At 34.4% G+C, this 17479-nt stretch overlaps 3 protein-coding genes and 1 non-coding gene across 5 annotated transcripts; 3 read left to right on the plus strand and 1 right to left on the minus strand.

Moving 5' to 3' along the window:
* Positions 1-5839: 5839 nt before the first annotated feature.
* Positions 5840-6319, minus strand: LOC141714655 (uncharacterized). Its single transcript, XM_074518161.1, has one exon. The coding sequence runs from the start codon at positions 6317-6319 to the stop codon at positions 5840-5842; it is 480 nt and encodes a 159-aa protein (XP_074374262.1).
* A 1560-nt stretch (positions 6320-7879) lies between these two features.
* Positions 7880-9257, plus strand: LOC141714656 (protein FAR1-RELATED SEQUENCE 2-like). The gene is made up of 3 exons (XM_074518162.1): positions 7880-8451; positions 8542-8623; positions 8763-9257. Exons 1-3 carry the CDS (start codon positions 7880-7882, stop codon positions 9255-9257), a joined length of 1149 nt encoding a protein of 382 aa, XP_074374263.1.
* Positions 9258-12671: 3414 nt separating this feature from the next.
* LOC141716112 (small nucleolar RNA snoR122) lies at positions 12672-12752 on the plus strand. Its single transcript, XR_012572837.1, has one exon. It is a non-coding gene; the product is annotated as a small nucleolar RNA snoR122 (small nucleolar RNA).
* A 1201-nt stretch (positions 12753-13953) lies between these two features.
* On the plus strand, positions 13954-16270 carry LOC141712867 (glutathione S-transferase TCHQD). 2 transcript variants are annotated; one of them, XM_074515969.1, is made up of 3 exons: positions 13954-14173; positions 15102-15382; positions 15566-16270. In XM_074515969.1, the coding sequence occupies exons 2-3, from the start codon at positions 15174-15176 to the stop codon at positions 16158-16160; spliced, it is 804 nt and encodes a 267-aa protein (XP_074372070.1). In that variant the 5' UTR covers positions 13954-14173; positions 15102-15173; the 3' UTR covers positions 16161-16270. The 2 variants fall into 2 exon arrangements, with proteins under 2 accessions (XP_074372070.1, XP_074372071.1); XM_074515970.1 differs by having other exon boundaries at positions 15108-15382.
* Positions 16271-17479: the final 1209 nt, after the last annotated feature.

The following is a 17479-nucleotide window of genomic DNA, read 5'->3' on the forward strand; positions in this document are numbered from 1 at the left end:
GGAGATTCCAGAATGGAAGTGGGAACATATTGCCATGGACTTCATAATTGGATTACCAAGGACAAGGGCTAATCATGATGCCATCAGGGTTATAGTGGATAGACTTACCAAGTCAGCTCATTTTCTGCCTATAAATGAAAGATTTTCACTCGACAAGTTGGTCCATATATACTTGAAGGAAATTGTAGTTCGTCATGGAGTTCCTGTGTCTATTGTATCCGATCGAGATCCTAGATTTAATTCAAGATTTTGGAAGACTTTTCAAGAATGTTTGGGAATGAGACTGAATATGAGTACGACTTACCATCCACAAACGGACGGCCAGAGTGAAAGAACGATCCAGACAATCGAAGACATGTTATGTGTCTGTGCTATTGATTTCAAAGGGAGTTGGGACGAGCATTTACCTCTGGTAGAATTTGCTTACAACAACAGTGATCACGCCAGTATTGGGATGCCACCCTATGAAGCTCTTTACGGACGCAAATGCAGATCTCCAGTGTATTGGGACGAGGCAGGAGAACGCAAAATACTTGGACCTGAATTAGTACAGCAGACGAAGAAAGTTGTTGAAGTTATCCAGAAGAGATTGATAGCAGCACAAGATCGTCAAAGGAAATATGCAGATCAATCAAGGAAAGACATGGAATTCGAAGAAGGAAGCTTAGTATTACTGAAAGTATCACCGTGGAAAGGATTAACGAGGTTTGGAAAGAAAGGAAAGCTGAGCCCAAGATATGTCGGACCTTTTGAGATTCTAAAGCGTGTTGGCAAAGTAGCTTACGAGTTGGAGTTACCTCCGCACATGGAGCACATTCACAATGTTTTTCACGTATCGATGCTTAAGAAGTATAATCCAGACTCCGGGCATGTAATAGAATATGAGCCAATAGAGCTTCAGGCAGACTTATCATATGTAGAGAGTCCGACAGAAATTCTAGAAAAAATAGAGAAAGTACTGAGAAATAAAGTAGTAAAGTTAGTAAGAGTAATGTGGAGAAACCCAAAGGTTGAAGAGTCAACCTGGGAGTTAGAAAGTGATATGAAATAAAAGTACACTCATTTATTTTCTTAGGAGATTCTGAGGACAGAATCTTTTTAAGGGGGAAAGGATGTAATATCCGGGATATATCTTGTAATTATTTTTGCTAATAGACAATTATTATATGTGTTCAGTATCTATTCTCTGAATTATTTGTTAAGTGTTAAATGTGTTTGGATGTTTAAAAATAATATTAATTGAGTATTTTAATTTTTATATGTCCAAAATAAAATATAGATAATTGTCATATCTTCCTAACTATTTTTATGTTGATTTATGATTTTATAAGAAATATATGGATTTTATAAAATCTTTTTCCGAGTATTTAAAAACTATTTTATACAATCGGGAACCAACCGACGTCATCCGTTGTTACGTTTTTATAACCCGAAACTCTTCCGAAAACTCCTTCCTAACCTAATTACAATATTCCGAACATTTTTCATGTTTCGACTTTTTCGATCCGGCGTACGGTTTGTCATGCGCGGGTCCCGACGCAATATTTTCGATACATTATTCATTTCGGTAAATCAATAAAACTCGTAATTTGATAAACGGGATCTTTTTATTAAACTATCACAATTATCACCTTGTAATACGTGTAACCAGGCGCTGAGACCAAGACAGCAATACAAATTATACTGGTTTGGATAATTATCCCGAAAACCAATACCGTTTGGATCAGTTTTTATAAATAAACGTACCATTTTGTATCTGGAATGATCCAACGGGATACTAATTTTCCGTAATTATAAATAGCTTTTACCGTATTTTATTCCGTATCAAAAATCATTTGCACACAGTAATTATATAATTTTCCAGAGAAAATACCTATATTCATAAACCTTTCTGAAAATCAAACTACTATTTGGAGGTGTTATTGGAATCTGCTCGGGAAGCTCTAGTAACCAAAATGGAGGTTTTGAAGAGTACTATCAGATTATACAAGTTCCAGAACTGCAGAATCAAAGAAGAGGCAAGGCGTAGGAAAGGGAAACAGATAGTCGAGGAGTTGACGGTTGTGATTGGAAGTTAGTGCAGTATAGCAAGTTAGTACCAGACAAGTGTTCTGAACTTTCTCGAGATATATTGTAGTTGATTGATAATCCTGTTTTATATTGCAAGTGCTTTGAAGCACTGAACCCTAAACCCTGATTCCAGTTATTGATCTTGAGTCGTAAACCTTATTCTTTCTAAACCATTGATTGTTGTACACCTGGATACGAACCACAAATATACGATACTACTCCACAAATACATATAATCTGAATACCAAGCACTGAACCGGATTACTTACATATTCAACCTATTGTACCTTATGCTTTGAAATACCAAATCCTTGTAACCCTGAAACATTGATTCCTTTGGTATCCAATTCTTTCAATACCTAACAGCCAAGCTTTGAAATTGCCATATTGATCCTTTGTGAAGGTTGAAACCATTTCATTATCGAACATCCAATGTTGTTTATGATTCTATTTATTGCTTTACATTGTTTATTCTATTATTACGTTAGAATTGGATTGTTTTATAAAATTGTGGACCAGATTCGTGGTCAGACCATATAAATGGTCAAGTTAGGCCAATGTGTGCCTTGGATCCAGTAGTTAGAGCAGTGTTGTGTGCTTTGCTCGGGGTTAGTGCGTGACTGATCAGTAGCCTAACCTTGGTTTTTAAAATGAAAATATAATATCCAATTCTAAATCATAATTCATTGTTCACTTTATGTCATAACTTTTTCTCACTTGATGATCATTATTCTCAGTTTTGTCATTGTGACTTGCTGAGCTAGTTAACTCATTTGTGCGATGTTGTTTATATTTTTTTCCAGTTAAGAAGGAACCTGTTGGTAACGCGGATCCCCAGTCCAGCGCGAGAGCTAGGGTTTCAGGTTGATCGAGTTAAGCTAGTAGGCACATTTTGGAGTAATTTAAGTTTGTAAAAGTTTGTAATAATGTTTAATACTCAGTTCTGAGTTTGGATAGTTGGGATTTAAACGGTTTGTAATATAAGTGTGTGTTTGGCTTGTGTGCATACTTTAACCTGTTGCGGTCCGTGGTAGTTGGTAAGTAGGGTCACTGCATATTATTATTATTTTTATTATTGTTAAGCAGGATATAAATAAGATGTGTGTGTGGACCCTAAACTTCTGACCCGGGTTTAGAGGGCGCCACAAAGGCATTTAGCTTAAACAAAATGACCAGCGTCATAAAGCACGAATTTTTTAGTAAAATAAGCGGGACTATTTCAATTTTTGGCAAAGTAGGAAGTGGGACATTTTTCCTGGTACCATGTTTTTACAAATTTATGATTTAAAATTAAGACTTATCTAAAATTTTATACAGGGCATTAATTTTACCCAAAAATAATTTTAAAATTAATTAAAAAGCACTCATTCATGTCATAAGGTTGAAATACCTAATTTATTTATTTGGAGCTTAGGAAAAGATTTTGTTTAAAATTGAGTTTTTTTCAATTTTTTTTACAAAAACAGGTTTCATTTATTTAATTTTGCAAAATACTATATTTTAAAATTATTTGAAAAAAATATAACTTTAACTAAATGCAAAAAAAACATTTTTTATACGTAATGTTGAAAGTTTGGATTGGGGTTTTATTTGCAAATTACTTCGTTTGTCTTATAATGCTCATCTCTTTGATTTTTTTTACATAATTTTGTAAATAAAAATGATACATACATATATTATTATTTAACTTTTTTAGAAATTAAAGTTCAGTATTCACACTTTTAATCACAATAATCTATAATATTTATGCATTTCTCTAAATATCGTTTACAGGTCGGAGTACTTATTTTGAACCTAAGTCTAAGTCTAATTCGATTTTGTAAAAACTCGGTTTGTCTCTGAGTGTGTCAAACTTGGAGTTGACTTTCATTCGGTGGTTAAAATTCAGATTTTATCACACGACTTTAATTTTAATGAAAAAAATCAAAGAATAGCAATATATTAAACCAAAAAAGGTCTATTATTGTTAATTAAATTTCAAGTTTTCACACATTTATAATAAAAAATTGAACAAAATCAGTGTTATATATATATATATATATTTCAAAATTGTAGTTGCTTTGTGTCTTGAGTACTTTTTGAATTTTGAATATACATTTTTCCCGAACGAAACAAAGTTGACTCGAATTTCGGTTTTCATAACTTTGTATCTATGTCAACCTCAAGATAAGTTGTTGACAGTTGGTAAACTACTATATTTATATTTCATTTATCTCATAATTGTTTGATTTTTTTCGAGTGAAATTAGACCAGATCATAAATTACATATATTGTATGATTAAGAAAAAATAGAATTTATATTGATAAAAAGATTTTATAACCTTTTCCAATTTATGTTTTAATAATTTTAGATAAGATTCTGTTAATTTAATCTTGAAAAATCATACAAGCTATTACCCTCGTTTTTTAATTGACACTTTGACTTTTGACATACATATATTTATGTGCTTTAGTTACATAGTAAAAATTAATATTTTTAATTTATTTTGTTTGTAAATTAAATTTTTAATTATATTTGTTATTTAAAAAAATTAAAATACATAAATTTTACATAAGTCAAATAGAATAATAAAGCAATTAATAATTAGAGTGTTCATGTTATTTATCTAAACGGAACAAGAAAAACGCTTATATTCCCTCAATCTCATAGTACATGTATAGTACATGTCCTTCTGACTTTTTCCACGTACCTTAAGTTATGTAAAAATATAAATCCACATTCTTTTTTTAAAAGAAATATATTTTCTTGAATTAAAATTTAATATTTAAAAAAATAATTTAGAAGTAAAATTTTGAAGCTATAATTTATTTATCTTAAAATACACCTAAATAAAGAAACTTATATTTTAAAAGAGATATAATAATTAGAAAATTTGAGGGCCAAAACAAAGAATCCTAAATTGGATAAACAACAAAAACTGCAAGGAGATTCCACAAAAATCGTGATGAAAGTATTGGGAGAGTGGACTACCTATTATGCCGAGATAGTTACACATTCTTCATGCTTTATTGCTCCTCTATTTGACTACCTATTTTGTCCTACCACATTTGTTGTACGTTTTTTCTATTTAATTAGTTTAATCACTAATTTACTATGAGCATTTGACAGATCACATATATATCATCCTATTTTCATCTAATAAAATCTGGCTTATAAATATATTCACATTCTCACTTTTTTTTATTCAATTCATAATTTGATATAAAAACTATTAATTCATTATTTGTTTTAAAAATTTACCATAAGTTACTATTTGAATATCAATTGTAGTATATTACTGGAAATTAGATAATTATAACATGAATTTTTTTAAGGAAAAAGTAAAAACATTGTCGACTATCAAGTATTGCTAATGATAGGATGATGTGGCAATAATCAAAGATAAATGATTAAATTAGTAAATTAACAACTTTGACACGTTGCAACAAACAAAATTAAATCTAATGTTGACATTGAAAAGCATGGGTCTAAACTAAAATAAGTTTATCTAGTACTTGTCGTGTATGGAAAATTTTACACCTCCCCCGTTTGGATATTTAGCTACAGTTAAACCTCGATTAAGTAATATCCGATAAAGTAATAACCTCGCTTAAGTAATAATTTTCATCGGTCCCAACTTGGGCCAATGTTGTAAAATAATATTCTCGCTAAAAGCATAAGATAATAAAAAATTCGAAAGTCATTAAGGGCCCAAGTAATATGTAAAGTAATAATTCCATAATTATATATATATATATATATACTGTATAATGTATATGATTACAAAATTTAATTCTTATTAAAATATGAATCTATTGTAGCTTGTTTCTTCTTTCCACCAAAGCCAAAATTAATCTCGTCCTTGACTTTATGTAAAGCAAAAATAACTCCCGGTATGTTTTGCTCGTGTTGTAACAAGTAATTGTTCAAAGTGGTGAGTGCTTGAAATGCTTCCTTTGATGACACGCTTGGGATGACATTGCTATCGTCGGGTTCAGGATCAGTCCCTTCATCAGTGCTCATTACCGACTCAATGATTTCTTCATCCGTAGGTGATTCCATAACCGCATCATTCTCGTTTGGATAGTTTAAGAGATGCTCGACATCCATCACATTCCTATGTCGTAAATTAGAGATAACTTCATTTAATCCTTCGACACCTTCATTTATTTCTCCAAGTTCTTGTTCATCATTTTCTTCTGAACGAATCTTGCAATGCCGAAAACAATTTGCAATTGTGGTTGTTTTCACATCAATATTCCAAGCCATGTTAGCAAAACTAATAACATTCAAGATATTAACTTTTTGGATATAAGTAATCATAATAAAAGTAATTTTAGATCAAATACATTGCATGTGATTAATTCTAGTTTTTATACGTACATTATATATTATACTGTACCACGTAAACATAAAAATTCGGTAAAGTAATAAAATATTACTTTATCGATAAAGTAATAAAATATTATTATATCGATAAAGTAATAAATTCGGTAAAGTAATATTTTTTCCCGGTCCCAAGGGTATTACTTTAAAGAGGTTTAACTGTACCAATAATCTTTACACTTAAGTATTGGTAAGCGAAAGTAGTATTTATCTACCAATATATAATGGTAGATAAATTATTGGTAGGTAAATATAATATTTCTTGTAGTGGTTTTTGTTGTTGTTATATGCATTCTATAGTGTAGTAGGTGAATATGGGTTGAAGAAGGGGAAAGGAAAAATATGAATACAAAAATACTATTTTACCTTTGCTTTTCAGTTGTATTTACAAGGTGTTGATGCATTTTAACGGAAATACACATATTGTAACGAAACTGGAAGTCGAGTATAACAAGTGGTAATTTTTGAATTGCGACATCTCAAGTGGTCTGACACTCTAACTACGAGTACACATACTGCACTTTACTCATAAAAATATCATAATTTGTACCATAATATCTTAAAAGCGTTTATATTTCTAATTTTATTTAATTTCTCAAATTCATTAACTTGATATAATATATATTGAAATAATATTATTTTAAAATATATTTTTATAAAAGAATTATAATATAACCGGATTTCTGCCCGGGTACTAATCTAGTTATTTAATATTGCAGCATTCTCCTATTTCATATTTTGAAGTCAAATTATTTATTATTCTAAATATAAAGTTAGAGAAGATAAACTTTAACTTCAAATAGGATGGAATTGATACTTATGAAAACATCATCCGAGATAACTTTAGTTTTGAGTTTCTTCCCTGTATTTAATTTTTAAAATAAAAATTATAATATCACATTTGATATGTTAGAGTAATATATTTATAAAATAAACAAAAAATTGATATTAGAAATTTTTATCCAACTAATCCAACTTCCAATTCAATTTTAAAAAGAAATGGAAATATTTAATTAGTGTAAATCACGATGAAATCGGAATTCAAACTGAAACAAGATAGGAGTAATTTATATATCAAATTATAAAAGGGTCATGTTCCGTGACAATCACGTGTCAGGTAACATTTATCCAACACACTGTTTTCTAGTCGTTGGATCAACAATTCAACGATCAGGATTTAAAAAAAAAACCATGTCCGCGCTTTTTTCCCGCAAAACGCTGCCATTCCGCGCTTAATATATGTGGAACTAGTTTCCCTTCCGTGATTTGAATAGCGGAAGGACTTTCCTTGTAATTTAAAACCCTAAAACGATCACACTTTCCTTTTTGTGCAACTTTTGTCAAATTGGAGAGCAAATCTGGGGGAATTATTCGTTTTATTCATCCTTACTCACTAATTTCCATTTGATAAGCTAAATTTCTTGATTTTTTCTTGTTTTAATTATGGATAAGATGTTTTCTAGGTTTGAAGGTATAAAATCTTTGAAAAAAAGTGATAAAGTGATTCATAATGTTGTAAATAGTGAAGTTGTTGATGTTAGTGGTAGTGGTAGTTGCTTACGTAATGATAATGTAGATTATGTTAATCTTGTTGATGATTGTGATGAAGATGTTTTTGTTAGTGAACATAGATTTGAAAATGAAGATTTCCATGAAAATAGTGAGTTTATGCATGATAGTAGTGAGACAAGGGATAAAAGTGTTTTTGGAGAAGAAGATATTGTAATTCCTTTCTTGAGTCAAAATTTCCCTAATTTAGTAGCCACTGGAAATGTAATTAGGGCTTACTCTTTGAAAAATGGGTTTGCAATTAAGATCCAAAATACACAAAGGCGTGTGGACAAAATAATTTATACCCGTACATATGTTTGTAATTTAGCGGGAGAAAACCGCGATAAAGAACCCGTAGAGAATGAAGAAGTTCTGATAGGAAGTATCGGTAGTGCGAAGAAGAAAAGGGGTAGAGATAAACTTCCTAGAAGTGGATGTAAATTTAGGATTCATGTGATTAATAGGTGAAATACAAGGCATTGGGAGATAACATCATTGGAGTTAAATCAAAATCACGATGTTGTGTCGCCTTCTAAGATGAGTTTGATTTAAAGGGAGCGAGATGTAGTCGTCGCCCAAAAGAATTTAATTAAGAGTTTCCATGTTTATGGTATTGCACCTAGACAACAAATGAATGTATTTGGAAAAATGCACGGAGGAGAGTAGCAAGTAGGGTTTCATGCGCAACACTTGAGAAATGTCGTGCGTGATTTTAGAAAAGATAATTTGGGTGTGAATGATGCTCAAGCGAGATTGGATTTTTTACATCGGTTAGAAGAGGAAAGGGAGGAATTTTTTTATTCGGACTCTAATTGATGAAGAAGGAAGATTGAAGTGCCTTCTATGGGTTGACCCTCGATCGTTGTTGGCCTACAAAAATTTTGGTGATGTGGTTGCATTCGATACAACATATCGAACAATTAGGTATGCTATGCCATTTGTGCCTTTCACCGGGGTGAATCATCACTATCAATTGGTTCTCTTTGGATTTGCACTAATGCGTGATGAATTGAAGACTACATTTGAGTGGGTTTTGGGTACTTGGTTAGAGGTCGTTGAAGGAAAAGTACATTTGGCTATTATCACCGATCAAGATCAAGCTATGGCGGGGGCAATTCAATCTCAACTACCAAACACGACACATTTGTTGTGTTCGTGGCACATTAGTAACAAATTTCTGGAGAAGCTCTCAACCTACTATGTAAAGGAAGAATTTAAAGGTGACTTCAACAATTGCATATATCACTCGTTGACCGAAGAAATTTTTTAAGATAGGTGGAAAGCATTGATCTTGAAATACAAGTTGGAAGATAATACATGGTTTCAAGGCTTGTATAATTTGAAGCATAAGTGGATCGATGCTTATACACGTAACATATTTTCCGTGGGTCAAAAAATAACACCGAGAAGTGAAGGAGTGAATGCCTTTTTTGATGCTTATGTAGGGTCTTGCATGGGGTTGAAAGAATTTGTTGATGGTGCATAAAAAACTTTAGAAAGATAATTCATGTGTGAGAAAGAAGAGGATTATAATACACGTCACAAAATTTGTTGCATGCGAATGAAGACCGCCTTGGAGCACCATGTCGCTTCCATTTATACCAAAGAGATGTTCAAAAAATTTCAAGACCAATTGGTTGAGGCAGCAAAGTACTTTGTGGAGAAGGATAGAAATCGTTCCTTAGAAGATGTGGAGGATACGTACTACAAATGTTATCGACCATTAGTGGTTGAGTCTAAGAGAACCACTTATCTTGTTATCTTCAACAAGTTGTCATTTTGGGGTTCTTGCATATGTAGAATGTTTGAGCATTCGGGCATGTCGTGTCATCATATTATTGTCGTGTTGACAAGGAGGTGTGTGGCCGAATTACCGGAACATTTTGTGAACACGGAGGTGGATTAGGGATGCCAATAGAGTTGATGGTATGTTGCCATATCACATGCCCGAAGATGATGCCCCATCCCATTATTTGACTCCAACGGAAAGATTTAATCACATGACTTTGCTCACTATAGGGTTTAGTCATAGTTGCATAGCATCGAAAAAACGCTATGAGTATACCGTGAGAGTTATTAATCAAGAGACCGAAATTATTGATAAAATGCCCGTTGATGGGGTGGAAGGTGTTGGAAGTGAATTTGATACCAAAATAACTCAATAAAGTGGAGAGAAGTTGCATGAAACTATTCTTGACCCCGTTGTTTCGAAAACCAAAGGGCGCAAAAAAGAGCACCGAATTAAAAGTCCCGTTGAGGAACTTGCAAGGAAAAAAAGGAAATGCGGACATTACAACATCGAGGGACATTAAAAGTCCCGTTGAGGCCTATGACACCTGCTTAGATGACTGTGTCATGTCAATGACATCGGGCTCTCGAATCCCTCCAACCGTAGGCCTCATCGCCTCGGGAGATAGCTGAACATGCTGGAACACTGGAGCCTTATATACCGGACCTTTAACATCATGCATGAATCGACAGTACGGCTCCACAAACATCGGGGCAATCCTCCCACACTCCTGCTCATACTCAGGGGGAACACTGTTATTCATAGCTTGCAAACATGTCAACCCCTTCTGTATCTGCAAAGACATTTGTGGCATATAATAAGATGCTACTATAATGCAAAGGAGGAAACAATTATAAAAAAATATGGGAGTACAGGGGAAACAATTATAATAACTTACAAGGTCAAATGCCTGTGAGTTGTTAAACAAGCCCCGGGTGCTGTATTGTGGCTCTGGTACTGGCTGTGGCTCTGGCATTGTGGCTCTGCCACTGGCTGTGGCTTCCCAACACGCATCCGTTCAATGCTTAAGTACCACTGCATATAGCCCGTGACATCCACTGAGTCTGGCTGATGAGCCACTACAACCTCGGGGTGATGACTAAAATGGGTCCACTCACCAATCTCAGCAAACCATATACCCCGACAGTTATAGGGATTTAACGGAATCATAGGCTTTCTATACTCTATCATGTTAACCGGTGACCGTTGGATACCTGTCTGAACCCGAACTGTCTCATCACCTTTTCAAAATGCTGATACTCAACAACATCATAACATAGCACTGAAACCTTGGAAAGACCAAAGAAATGAGCCTCCCAATCCTCAGCAGATATGTCATGATCCCCATCTGAATCCTCATCCACCTCGTGAAAGTGGGCATATGGCGTCCACGCCACAATATCAGCTGCAACTCCATCAAACCCGCCTCTATATTGTGGCAAACTATGATGAGACGCCAATCTACTATCACGCTTACCAGTAGTCTGTTTCCTCTTAACAATAATCCCAGTCCCAGGAACATCCTCATCCATAGCATCATCAAGAACAACATCAGCCTACACCTTACCCTTCCGTCCCTTTCCCCTACCCTTACCCTAACCTCCTTCACCTGCTTCCCCCTAACCTCCTTCCCCTGTTTCCCTTTCACCTCCTTCACCTCATTCCCCTGCTTCCCCTTCTCCTCCTCCGCCTCCTCCTCCTCCACCTCCTCCTCCTCAGCAACCACCTCATCAACCGGCCTAGCCCAGAACTCAACAACTGGATATGAATCCCTGGTAGGATCAGGAAGAGGCCTCTCAATCAAGAACCGCTCATATGCCCACAACTGCAACAACCATGTACAACAAGCAATCATATTTGCCCCCTTATGTGCTTCATGCTCGAGCCCCCTGTATAGATATGAAAGAACCGCATAACCCCAGGACCATCTCTGCACACCCCTAAGAAAGCGGAGGTGTCCAATGTACTTTGGGTGCACCACATTCCTACTACTGGTAGGAAATAGAACATAACCCATAACCATGAGTAAGTATGCCTGTGTGTGAATAGCAATCCTCCTCGGATCAGGACCCGGATCAACCCTCCCATATCTCTGATACAACCATGTGTACTTTATGTCGGCTCTGGCCCATGCCATCTTCACCTCCTTTTCATCCAACGGCTCAAACCAATGTCTCACAAAATACCCCAAGCCACTTTCCAGACCATCGCCAACTATCAGAAGTCCAGCAATCGGTAAACCCAAGATATAGCCAACATCCTCCAGAGTCACAGTCATTTCCCCCTGTCTCATGAAGAAGGTGTTGGTCTCGGGACACTACATTTCCAAAAGTGTCGTGACAAGCCTCTCATCATTCTGCAAAACCACGCCCGGATTTGTAAACACACCAAAATCAATGTTATGCAACAAGTCCTTCTGTGCATCGGACAATACCCAATTACGCATGTTCCTATTCCCACAATAACACTCCAAAGGACCCCGCTCATGTCCCTCCCAAACATCTGAACTCATGTGATACTCGTTATCAAAAATAACGATATGACTAACTGGACCCGGCAATATATTATCCATCCTGAAATAATAAACATGAAAACAATTCAATAAACTAAACTTAAACCATATAATCCACAAATTTGTGTGTATAAGCTATCCCAATCACAATAATACACAACGATTCTCAATCATATAAGCAAAACTTTGAATATTCTATTCAACAATTTAACCATTTTCACAAATAACGTTCATCTTCAGAAAGAATAACACAATCATTCGATTATATATACAACGAACTACATAATCAAATAATCCTATCACTAACTAAATCCGAATTAGTCCTTCAATAATGATGTTGTGAAATTTCTTTTTTGTCTAATTATATGTATACTTGTATGGTTTGCCAATGATGCATTATATGCACGTATTATCAGACACAAAATGATGATGATAAATGTTATATTGTCACTACCTCTGAGGCAAGCTTGAAGTTGATAGAAATATGTGTTGATCACCTTAAACATGGTTAATATTGTAGTTAAACGGATGATTTCTCTTTTTGTGCCTGGCCTTTCGAAGTCAGCCTTGTGATTGTTTCTTAAGAACTGAGATTTGAATGGCGCTCATTGTTGAAGTCTGAGTCGCAACTCGGGCTCCAAAGGATGTCAATGTAATTAACATATCTTTATAAAATATGAAGGCTTGTCAAATAAAGGCCATTTTTAAGTTAAATTATCTGTATTAGTATACTACTGTATAATTTTAGTTACTGTAGTGTGTTGTCTATTTCGTTGCAATATTATAATTTCATCACAAACGAGTGTTCATGTAATTATATGATCGAGAAGTTAATTCAATCCCAACCTCCCTAAATTCAATTCCAATAACACATCCGTTAATAATTCAATTCAACTCATTATAACAAAATCTAACAATTCAATTAGTTTCCGTTGATAATCCACTAACACATCCGTTAATAATTCACTCACAAACAATAAAAATTCATCGGATCAAAATCAAACTAATCACATAAACAACGATCTTCGACCTAATTCTTGATTTCTCACAACAATTTAACCACGAAAATTCGATATAAAATTTGTATGTATATAAATATATAAATCACATGCATAATCCTAGTTAACCAATAATACATGATTAAAAACATATATAATACAAATTCAAGCATAAGCACAAGGATTGTCAACGACAATAACACGATCATCATCACCGAATCGTGTCGAAGAACAAACATAACTCTAAAAACCCAACTGAACCCTAATAACCCGACAAAACTACATAGAAATAGATAAAAATTGGACCTTTTATGGGTGTTAAATCGTGTTTATGCTTTATCCTCTCGAATCTGTCTCCAATCGCCCTCTTACAACTAGGAATCTTGTGTAATTATGGTTGATATATAAGACTACCTGCTATCGGGTTCGAATTCGTGTTTAACCGACTCTCCCGATCTTTCGTGTAAAATAAACGCGGAAACAATTTAAGGGTATTTTTGTTATTATCCGTTCCGCGCCTTTTCGTGAAAAAAAAAGGCAGACAGGAAAAAAAAATTAAAAAAAATCCTGACCACCAGAAAACAGTGTGTTGAATAAATATTTCCTCAACAGGACCCATTATAAAAAGAGAAACCGGACCAAACATACATACATCCTCACACAGTAGTTGTAAAAACCCCGTTGGGTGTGGAAAAATTAAACATACAGTACAGCAAACAGGCCCCCTCCCAAGTATTCGAAAAATCTTTTATGATCATCATTATTATTATAATCTCATCCATCCAAAAAGTAAGTGTTGTTCGCTATCTCCCCTGCTTTAAACATTACAACCAGTGAAAACTTCCCAGCTTCTTCGTGTTCTCTCCACTTGCACACTATCCATCTGGGTATCTTCCTCATACAACTCACTATTGCCGCCTTCTTTTTCTTTTTTAGCTGTTTTTGATTTATTTTTGTTTCTGTTGTCTGTACTTGTTCTTTTTTATCTTTTTTCATTTTAATCATTTAATTTTCCTGGATGGGTTATGTATTGTTGTGCTGTAGTCATTTATGATTAAAATATGAGCAAGTCCTTAGTTTTGTTCATTACTAATTATCAAATTATATATATAGGAATATGATGTTAGTCTTTATATTTCCCAGCTTTTTGGATTTAGCAGAAAAGATATGTAGTATGTTGTAAATAATTGTTTCTTTTTTTCTTATTTCGGTGAAAAAAGCTGCTGACTTTACACTAACAGTTTCTTTGAAAATTACTAGAAGCCGGGGGGATAAGGCTTCTCTTTGATTTTTTGTATTGTTTGGTTTGGGTTTATAAAGATGTTATATACAATGTGCTATGTATATTTGTCATTTTATAATTACAAATACAGCCACGGCCACTCAGGTTCTGATCTACTTTATGGGTTTACCCAATTTACGAATGTTTAATAATCCTATATAAGGTTGATCACGTTGGTGTTTGTAGTATGTCTTTATGACCATAACTAAAGTGCATATGATCATGTGAATTGAAGACACTCCACTTAATTAGCATCCAGTCTCATGTCCGTTTTAATGCTTAATAGCATTGGATTCCCTTTAACTTTTTATATGTTGAACTGCTTTTTGGGCCCTGCTATAGACGACGTTCATACAGACACTAATTGCAAGTCTACTCTTCATGGTTGCAGTTTTAATTATCTCAATATCAGTTTTCATATTGTGATGTCACTACTCTTTTGAAGATGTATCTTGATAGTTATTAGAATGTCTCCGGTTCATCTCTTTTTTCTTTCAATCTTTTTTAAATTCCGAGGGATGATCCAATTTCAGATACAGGTTCTGAAGTTAACATACCCCAACCAAGAGCAACCCTGAAGTCCTCAATATCTGAGGTGTTTAATCATGCAGCTCTATCATCATCCATACTCTTTGGATAGTCAGAAGGTAAGACTTGCTTTGGAGGAAAGGCAAATTGACTACACATCATACCACATCAATCCGATTACGGGGAAAAACATGGGTGTTTCTTTTTTCCGAATGAATCCAACTGCCACACTTCCTGTGTTCCAAAATGGTTCCCACATTATATTCAATACTATAGAGATAATCCAGTAAGTTTCCTTCCTCCCTTCATACCTCCATGTTATATTTCTAAACTGTCTTTAGCGACTTCAATCTCACGTGATCTAACCACACCTTAATACATATGAACTTGTAAACAAAAGGTTAAGCCAGCAAACTAGATCATATCTTTTGGTAGAAGGCAATACTTATTATTGAGTTTAACTCTGCAGATATATTGAAAGAATAGCAGCAGTCTCCTCTGGCGCTGAAAACTTTAGTCCAAGTGGTAGTGAAGTTCTTGCATGGATGAATAAAATACAAGAGTGGAACCCCAAGTATTTTACATTGTCCCATGTACCTGTAAATTATCGTTTGTTTGTCTCCAAATTCATTAGGCGCGTAATTATTGCTCGGATGGCAGAAGCTCCTGATCTGGCAACTTCTTATCATTCCAAGCTACGAACTGCTTATGAAACAGAAGAGAAACTGAGAAATGCTGAAGTTCTAAAACATAGCGAGGAACATCTAGTAAAGCTTCTCGATGCAGTTGAAACTAAATTGAGTACAACATTGTATTTAGCAGGAGAAGAATTCAGTTTGGCAGATGTGATGCTCATTCCGTTGCTGGCTCGGTTAGTTCTCTTGAAACTTGAAGATAAGTACATAAATAACCGGCCGCATATTTTGGAATACTGGCATGAGGTGCAACAGAGAGCTAGTTACAAGAAGGTGATTGGCATGTACTTCAGTGGCTGGAGAAGACAGAAAACACTTATAAAGACCTGGTGTTTTCTTAGATTTAGAAGTATAATGAAGAGGTATTGATTAGTACATTCCTACTCTACTTTCATGATCAAATGGAATCAATGCTACATATGATATTCTTATTCTTGGTCCAGAGTTCACAGGTAAAGGTACAATTTTTTTGTCACAAATCTCAGACTTTGCTTAGACAGTTGTACAAAAAAGTATATATATTTTTTTTGGGGATAAGCCACATAATGTCATTAATATGTGATCCGCTTATGTATGTATGTGCTACGCTATCCTGGTGTATTCTGAATGCACATATTTTGGCCGTGGGTAAATATTTATAAAGATAAATGATAATAAGAAAATGGTTTAGTTATTTCAATTTATACGAAATGTGTTGAAATAGGAAGTCAGTCAGTCTAGATAAAGAATCATAAAACTAGTGAATTGATAGAGGATTGAAAATGCATGAAGGAGATGAATGTACAGGCAGGCATTACACATGTTGCAAGTGGCGAGGAGTGGTTTGAAATGTTATTAGGCCCGAAGCTAATGACAGTATTCATACATTTCTTACCAACTGATGTCAATGAGTTTCTGAATTTTAAAAAAGAAAAAGGATGTCAAAAACAATAAGCTTTTCTATGCTTCAATATCAGTGAGCCAGGGTTTTGAAGGTCCACAGCACTGAACAGCATTTCCTAGACCGGACAGTTGAATGTTTGATAAGTGGGTCGGGAACCGATTTGCACAGCTGAATAAATTCACTTTTCAAAGTTCAAATTACAAAACCAGGTAGTTGATCCCTGATTCCGATAGAACTAGGCTGGATATGTAGTTTGTTACCAACAAATCATCTGAAAAGGCACAAATATTATTCAGTTGAGACTTAGAACCCTCAACCTCTCCGAGTGTATGACACCCTCTCCCTTTAATGTGAGGGTATAATATATACACACATATATATATATATATAAAAAAAACCTTAGACCCGACCATCCTGCCATTCTACAATGTATGACACGAGTAATGTCAAGTAATATTTATGTGTATACACATAAAAACATTACATGTGTCTGGATGGGTGCATAAACACACACACACTATAGAATGCACATCTCCAGAGTGTATATCCACATAAACACATTACTTAGTGTGTGGGTGGGTGTAGTGTGCACGAAGCTTTGCTATTGTCAAATATATTGGCATACACAAAAAAAAAAGAAGATATTTATGTATCAACAATAACTTATTAACTAAATTTTAAATTTATGAGAACAACTTTCTTACCTCTTCGAGGGGTAAATGTCCAGCCGATGGAATAACTAAATACGAATCATTGCTTTCCCTATTACCAACCTATAAAAACCTGGGACTTGAGGTAGTACCTC

This window comes from Apium graveolens, chromosome 3, assembly GCF_009905375.1.
Source record: "Apium graveolens cultivar Ventura chromosome 3, ASM990537v1, whole genome shotgun sequence".
Lineage (NCBI taxonomy): Eukaryota > Viridiplantae > Streptophyta > Magnoliopsida > Apiales > Apiaceae > Apium > Apium graveolens.

Bases quoted from the DNA above. Each gene is read 5' to 3' on its own strand.
- LOC141714655 (XM_074518161.1), bottom strand. From the start codon at position 6,319: ATGGCTTGGAATATTGATGTGAAAACAACCACAATTGCAAATTGTTTT.
- LOC141714656 (XM_074518162.1), top strand. From the start codon at position 7,880: ATGGATAAGATGTTTTCTAGGTTTGAAGGTATAAAATCTTTGAAAAAA. The intron at 8,452-8,541 runs GTGAAATACAAG...TTTGATTTAAAG, and splicing joins AGGATTCATGTGATTAATAG to GGAGCGAGATGTAGTCGTCG. The intron at 8,624-8,762 runs GTATTTGGAAAA...TACATCGGTTAG, and splicing joins CACCTAGACAACAAATGAAT to AAGAGGAAAGGGAGGAATTT.
- LOC141712867 (XM_074515969.1), top strand. From the start codon at position 15,174: ATGCAGCTCTATCATCATCCATACTCTTTGGATAGTCAGAAGGTAAGA. The intron at 15,383-15,565 runs GTAAGTTTCCTT...TTAACTCTGCAG, and splicing joins AATACTATAGAGATAATCCA to ATATATTGAAAGAATAGCAG.